General features: G+C 58.1%; 1 protein-coding gene across 1 annotated transcript; it reads right to left on the bottom strand.

The window, feature by feature from the left end:
- Window positions 1-2,318: 2,318 nt before the first annotated feature.
- On the bottom strand, window positions 2,319-6,661 carry ZNF511 (zinc finger protein 511). The gene is made up of 4 exons (XM_027840487.1): window positions 6,529-6,661; window positions 5,964-6,317; window positions 4,855-5,235; window positions 2,319-2,880 (listed from the first exon to the last, which is right to left on the bottom strand). The coding sequence occupies exons 1-4, from the start codon at window positions 6,561-6,563 to the stop codon at window positions 2,781-2,783; spliced, it is 870 nt and encodes a 289-aa protein (XP_027696288.1). The 5' UTR covers window positions 6,564-6,661; the 3' UTR covers window positions 2,319-2,780.
- Window positions 6,662-7,067: the final 406 nt, after the last annotated feature.

Raw genomic sequence — 7,067 nt, 5'->3', positions numbered from 1 at the left:
TCCTCTCTAGAAGGTAGGTTAGGTAAAGAACAAAAGAAAACCAAAGGATTAAGGGTAAGGAACCAAACTTGGAACAAAGATCATCTGGTCCCTCGGGGGAAAGGGCCTAGCCTCCCAGGCCTGGGATCCACCTTCCATTCAGAGGGAAATGCCCCATCCTTTTTCTTTTTTTCCCATTCAGAAAGATCAGATACCTTTGGAATCCTTGAAGGGAGGGGTTAGTCGGGAAGCCTGTATGAAGCACATACCACCTAACCAGTGGTCTGCTAACACTGTAGCTGCCCAAAGAGGCCAAGGGCAGACTTGTCCTCCAGGAGCTTACAGTCTAGCAAACAAACCGGGATAAATGGTTGGTTAGGTGGTGCTTGAGGAGTACCAAAACGAAATCACTACGTTGGGGCCAAGGTTCAGTGTGTCTGCCTCATCTGAGCTCAGACCCTGCCACAGGTTGGGCACGAATAGTCCACGGGAACATTCGGAGTCGACCTGGCTCTGAATGTGCACATCTTGGTTCTTTTGAGCTACAGAGAGCACAGCACCTTCTTTGATAGATAAAATAGGAAAGAAAGAACAGAGGGAAGGCACTGGAATTAGGCGGGATTGGGAAAGGCTGAGATTTTAGCTGGGACTTAACACAGCAGGAGGTAGACATGAGACCAGGGAGATGGGTATCTTGGGAAAAGCCTGGAAAGGTGGGAAAGGGCTAGGATTTTGTATTTGATCCTGGCAGTGATAGGGAGCCACAGAAGTTGGGGAAGGCGGGGTGATCACGTTAATGGCTGTATGGGGGATGGGCTGGAGCGGGGAGAGACTTGAGGCAGGCAGATCCCCCTTTCTCCACCCCCCATCCCTCCTGCTGGAGGCAAGAGTCATAATCCAGGTATGAGGTAATGAGGGTCCCACCAGGGTGGGGGCAGGGCAGGTGAAATTGACCAGAGGTGTTACATAGTAATGGGAAAGATAATGGGTTTGGTGTGGACCTCAGAATGGTCAGCATAGAGATGGTAATTCAATCCATGGGAGCTGATGAGACCACCAGGTATCGAGAGGAGGCCCTGAAGCGAACCATGAGGGACACATACAGTTTCAGGATCCATGAAAGGAGATGGAAATGAGGGAGGAGCAACAGAAAGGGGGCGGGTGTCCCAAAAACCCAGAAAGAAGGGTGTATCCAGGAGGAGAGTGGCCAACTGTGTCCAAGACTGCAAAGAAGCCCAGGAGAATGAGGACTGAGGCCATTGGATCTGGCCACTGAGGTCATCAGTCAATTTGGAGAGCAGTCTGCCAGAATGGGAGAGAGGCCCCCTTTGTACATGGCCATGGCCAGGAGGTTAGCCACCAAAGACAGGGGAGAGATGACCACATGAGGATTCTTAGTAGGATGGGGAGATGTGGGTGTGTTTGGAGGCAGAAGGGAAGCAGCCTTTTGTAGACAGGTAAGAGAGAGTGCGGGTGGGGAGTCAGCAGCCCCCTTGTAGAGGCCAAGGCTGCAGGTGGCAGAAATGACAATAATAAAGGGGTCCAAAGGCTCACCAAGGGATCCCGCTGGGGGTAGCTTACAATGGGGGAGAGAACCTCTGCGGTAGCGGGAGGATTCTGGGATTTTAGCCCAGTGCCGACTCTCCTGCTTTGGCCAAAGCCTTCCACAATCTCTCTTTAAGGAATGTGCCCCAATTGACTGTATTCTCATTGCCAATTCTGACTTTCTGAACTACGTGTGACCCTGTGCTGGGCACCTCTATTTCTCCCTGCCATTCCCCTTTCAGCTTCCTTTTGTGTATTCTCTCTGCTTGTATCTAAATTCCCAGCTTAGCCCAGTGACTGGCCCATGTAAATGGCCAAATGCTTCTTGCCTTTTTCCTCTCTCAAGATTCCCAGTTACCTCAAATAGTCTTGGGGTTAAGGAGACCAATGGAAGGGGCACAGGAGGACTAAGTCAGGGTGGACATTTCTCTCTCGTCTAGAAATGTCTGGATTTCGAATCATGTAAAAGGAATAAAAATGGCATCTGGCAGACTTGGGTCTAGGACAGAGGGGGCCCAGGACCAAACCCTGGGTTTGGCTATGTGCAGTAAGCCTGCAGAGTTGGCTGGGGCCTGTTGGGAAGGGTGCCACAGGGGCTCACTGGGAGCTTTGGGAAGAATGGTGTGGAGAAGGGATGAGAAGATACAGGATGACGGCTGAGTTCACTAGGCACTGGGGACAGGGGGCAGTCTGCTGTAAAAGGGAGTGGGACCACAGGGTGGGGGCGTTGGTTGGCAGCAGGGAAGAAGGCTCCCTGTGAGTGGTTCCGTCGTACAAATGGAGCCCAGCCATGGTGGGGTTGCTTACACAGACTTTATTTAGGTTCACGGGGTTAGGGAGCAGACCCTTAGAAGGTACCACAAGAGGGCCCAAAGCAGGCATGGCTGCTCTGGGCAACAGCCTCGAGCGTCCTCCTGGGATTCCTGGTGCACACACCAGGGGCCTGTGCTGCACAGACGACAAGACGAAACACACAGACAGACGAGGGGTCCTCCAGCAGGAGTGAGCAAGGAGGGAGAGGGGAAGAGGCCTGGGCTGGACTCAGCCGGGTCCAAGAGGTGCTTGGCCGGCCCCCAGTTTGGTCAGGGGCTCCAGAGATAAATGAAGACCAAGGAAGCAGCACCCCAGGCCGATCGCTGTGTGGCGGTGCACCTCAGGGGCTGCTCTAAAGCCCAGAAAACATGCTTCTGGGTGGGGGGGAGGGGGAGAGGGGCCCTGCTTCACGGCCCCAGGTGGCAGCCCAGCCCTGCAGGTGCTCAGTGATCCTCATTACTTTCCTCTGCGCTATCATATCCTCCAGTATCTGGACTATCATATCCTGCAGCGGCACCCGGGCCAAAGCCAATTGTAGGGCCTCTGGAAGGAAAAGTATACTCACAGTGAGTCCCGATGCTCTCACTTTAATGACACCCCTTTATTGGGGGCTCCACATACCACCCAGCAGGGAGACCAAGGGCCGGGCTGCAGAGGGCCCCGATGCCCAGGAACACCCTAACCCTTCCAGCACTGTCACTGCCTGTTTTGGGGGGAGGTGTCTGCTGCCTCAGTGGCTCCCCAAGCCCTCTCCATTCCCAACTCCCCTTCCTCTAAGACCTTGTTCCCTCCTCCCAGTCCTCCCTTTAAACCCCTAGGTACCCTCTTCAGGAGGGAGCTGGCTTTTCTCTATTCCCTGAGATGTCAGAGCCTCCTCCTGCAGGGACCCAGCATTTGAGCTGCCACCCCCTTTCCCCCAGGACCAGTCTTCTCCCTCTTGCCCTCCCTCCTCCTCCTGACCCTTATAAGCAGGGAGCTCTGTGGCCTCTGGCCTCCCCTCCCAGTCACCCTTTCCCCAAACAGGGGCACCTTCACCACCCTATGCTTGGGAAGCCACCTCACGATCAGCATCTTCCATCCTTCCTTCTGCTTCCCCAAATTCTGCCCTCACTTCTCCCAGTGAAAAGACCTCGAGCTCTGTCCCTAATGACATCAGCCATCCCCGTGGTGTGTCAAGGTCACTCGGGATCATCCTACCGCCATCCAAGTCAGTGACCAAGCTGCCAAATGGCACCAGGCCGATGACAGATCCCTGGGCCACCCCACTAGAGACCTCCCAACAGGAGCAGGGGTTTGCTGTTGGGCTCAGCCAAGTAACTCCCGTTACTGGCCCTTAACTGGCCAGTGAGTGTCTAAAGTGTCTTCATTGTGCTGCAGTCAATGAGCCAGCCCCCAAGCGGGGGAAACGACAGAACCCAGAGGGTGAGGGAATCAGGAAGGGTCTCAGGTAGGACCCTATCCACAAGTACCGAAAAGGGAAGATTGGCAAATGCCTTGCCAAAATCCAAGTGTAACCCTGGCCCAGACCCTGGGGCTCCTGGCTCACCCAGGATGGGTTAAAGTCTTGAGAGGTTCAGCTAGGGTCAGGAAGGCCTGAGTTCAAATCCTGTCTCTGATACTTCCTAGCTGTGTGACCTTAAGCAAGTCACTTCTCTGTCTGTCTCAGTTTGCCTTTATTTCCAGTAAAATGAGGATAGTAACTGCACCTCCCTCTTAGCGTTGTGTGAAGATCTAATGAGCCAATGTACGTGAGGTGCTTGGCCAACCTTCAGGGGCCCTGTAGATGCCGTGTGAGTGATCACCCCCCCTAAGGCCACAGGACTTAAGCCCCCCACCCTCGAGTTTCTCTGAGCTCCCACATAAACACACACCTGACTGGGCTGTTCCCTACCCTAGTCTTCAGGGTCCCTAGGAGAGAAGGAGCTCCTCCAAGCAGCTTTGGAGGGGAGACCCGCCTCCCACTCAGACTGGCCTGCTTCGTCCTGATGCCTCCATCTCCTATTGGTCAGTCTTTGCACTGGTTGTGCGCCAGCCCCACACTCCTCTATCCCTTGGAATTGCTGGCTCCCTTGAAGACTGAGCCCACCTGTGGCCTTTCCTCAGGCATTTCCTAACCCTGAAGGAATCTTCAGGACACAGATTCTTCCCTGGGGTCTGTGTGCTCAAATGTTTAACCCTTTTTGCTTCTTGGATGGTTCCTTTTGTGTGTGTTGAACAGCAGTTTGAGAAGGCTTTTGGCCGGGTCCCAAACACATGTAGTGAATCATGAAGCGGCAGCTGACCCAGGCTCCATCGGTCTGTCAGTCAAGGCTCCCTCTCTTTCCCCAGGTAGACATTGCACTGACTCCCCAGGGGAAGGGAAGGCAGGCTCTGCTCACTGGGGTCTCAGGTCCATGGCCTAAGTGCTGAATGGGCTTGTTGGGTGGAGATTGTGTGAGTGAGGCAGACAGAAAGAGAGAGACACACACGGAGGGGCAGGAGGGGGCAGAAAAAGGGCCAACATCCCAGTCTCCTGACCTGAGGCTGATGATGTCTTCGTCGGGAGAGTCGGGGTCACTGCCAGCCTCCGACTCGGCATCGTCTTCGTCCTCCCCCATGTCCTCCTCCCCCATGGGCTCCTCCTCGGCCTCGTCCTCAGCCTCATCCACGGGCTCCTCCTCGTCCTCAATCTCTTCCACAGTCTCCTCCATGGCCTCCTCCGGATCCTGGGAGCTGTCCCCTCCGATTGCTCCTCCCTGCCCAGAGACCTGGGAGACCAAGGCTACAGAAGCCGATGCGACGGCAGAGGCCACCGATGCAGAGGCCGAGGCCGAATCCTTAGCCCCAGAGGCGGACCCCGCAGAGGCCGATGCCGAGGATGCCAAGCCCGCCAAGCCCGCCAAGCCCTGGTGGCCGGAACTGCAGAGGAGAGTGACTGGGGCGTGATAGCCCTGCAGGCCCACCCCCACCACCACCACCGATGACGCCCCTCTGGCGTCCTCTGGTAGATACTCAGGCCCGGATGTCCACCGCCCCTCCCCGCCCCCACCCCATCTCTCCCCCGTGATGTTTGGCCCCTCCCCCCACCCCATCCCTATCCCTCCCCCCTCCCCTCCACTCCACTCTCCCCCTCCGCCGCCCCCGCCCCCTCTGCTCTCCGTGGCCTCCGCCCCTTCCCCCTCCCCTCCTTGCTTTCCCCCCACCACCATTTATCCCGCATAATGATCTACCTCCTCCCTCTTCTCCCCGCTCTCTCTCCATCCCCATCCATCCTCAGTAATGATCGACCACCTCCCTCCTCTCTCCGCTCTCCCTCCACCCCATCCCCATCCATTCCTCATTAATGATCGACCTCCTTCCTCCTCTCTGTGCTTTCCCCCAACCCCATCTCCATCTTTCCCATATAATGATCGACCACCTCCCTCTTCTCCGCGCTTCCCCCCCACCCCATTCCAATCCATCCCCGATAATGATCGTCCACCTCCCCCCTCTCCCCACTCTTCCCCCGCCCCCGTCCCTATCCATTCCCCATAATGATCGACCACCTCCCTCCCCTCCCTGCTCTCTCGCTGGCCCCCCCGCCCCTCCCTCTGGTCTCCCTACTCTCCCCCCAATAACGATAGCTCGCCCCCGCCCCTCTCCCCTACCTCTGGTTGTCCGGGGACGAATCGAACCAGAGATGGGCCGGGTAGTGGTGGATACGGATCAGATGGTCCGTCTGCTCCTCGGGGCTCATGAACTTGTCGGTGCAGCCCCACACCGGGCACTGGTAGTAGAAGGGGATGGGGCGGCGCTCGCGCGCGGCCGCCGCCCGAGTGGGCGAGGACGGCACGGTGCCGTGGCGCTCCAGGAGGTGGATGTCCAGCAGCTGGTCCGAGGGGAACGAGCGGCGGCAGAAGGAGCACGCGTTCTGGTGCAGCGTCTGGTAGTGACGCACGTAGCCCGGCAGGGAGTCGAACACCCGATCGCAGCCCCCGATGTGGCAGCAGTAGGCGGGCACCCTGCGGGGAGAAAGCAGCTCGCTAGCTCCCAGACCAGGAGCCGCCCGTCCGTCCGCCAGCCCCTCGGCTCATCGGCCGCCCATCCGCCGCCCATCGGCCCCGAGGACCCTCTGCGGACCCGCTCCGCGGCCGGCGTCAGAGCCCGGCTCCGCTGGCCGGGCTCTTCCGTCGGCCGAGGCTTCCCTGTCACTGGGAAGGGCGGCAACAGCACCTTCGGGTGCTGAGGGTGTCTCGTAGGGTTCCCATCCTGGAGAGCAGATGGCCGAGGAGGGCGCGACCAGCGATATGGACCGAGCCCTGCTCACCGCGACGATGACGAACCTTTTTCTACGACGAACCTTTTTCTTACCTCCCACACCCTCCCCACCCCCTGCAAACCCCGCCTCTCTGCCTCGGTCTGGCCGCAAACCCCGCCTCTCCGCCGCAGTCTGGCCGCAAACCCCGCCTCTCCGCCTGTCTCTCACCGCAAACCCCGCCTCTCCGCCTGCCCTTACCGCAGACTCCGCCTCTCTGCCTCTGTCTCATCCCAAAGCCCCGCCCCTGACTCAGTCTCACCCCAGGCTCCGCCCCTCCACCTCAGTCTCGCCTTAGGCACCGCCCCACATCCCGCCCCTCAGCTTTGCTCCCACCCCAGCTCTATCCCTTTAGTCTTGCTCCAGCCCCAAGACCCGCCCCTCAGCCTAGCTCTCATTCCAGGCCCCGCCCTGAGCCCACGTGACCTCAAACAGCAGGTGTCCTGGTGCAGGCTAG

This window comes from Vombatus ursinus, unplaced genomic scaffold (assembly GCF_900497805.2).
Source record: "Vombatus ursinus unplaced genomic scaffold, bare-nosed wombat genome assembly UNPS02014845.1, whole genome shotgun sequence".
Taxonomy (NCBI): domain Eukaryota; kingdom Metazoa; phylum Chordata; class Mammalia; order Diprotodontia; family Vombatidae; genus Vombatus; species Vombatus ursinus.
This window is presented reverse-complemented; position numbering and strand designations above follow the sequence as displayed.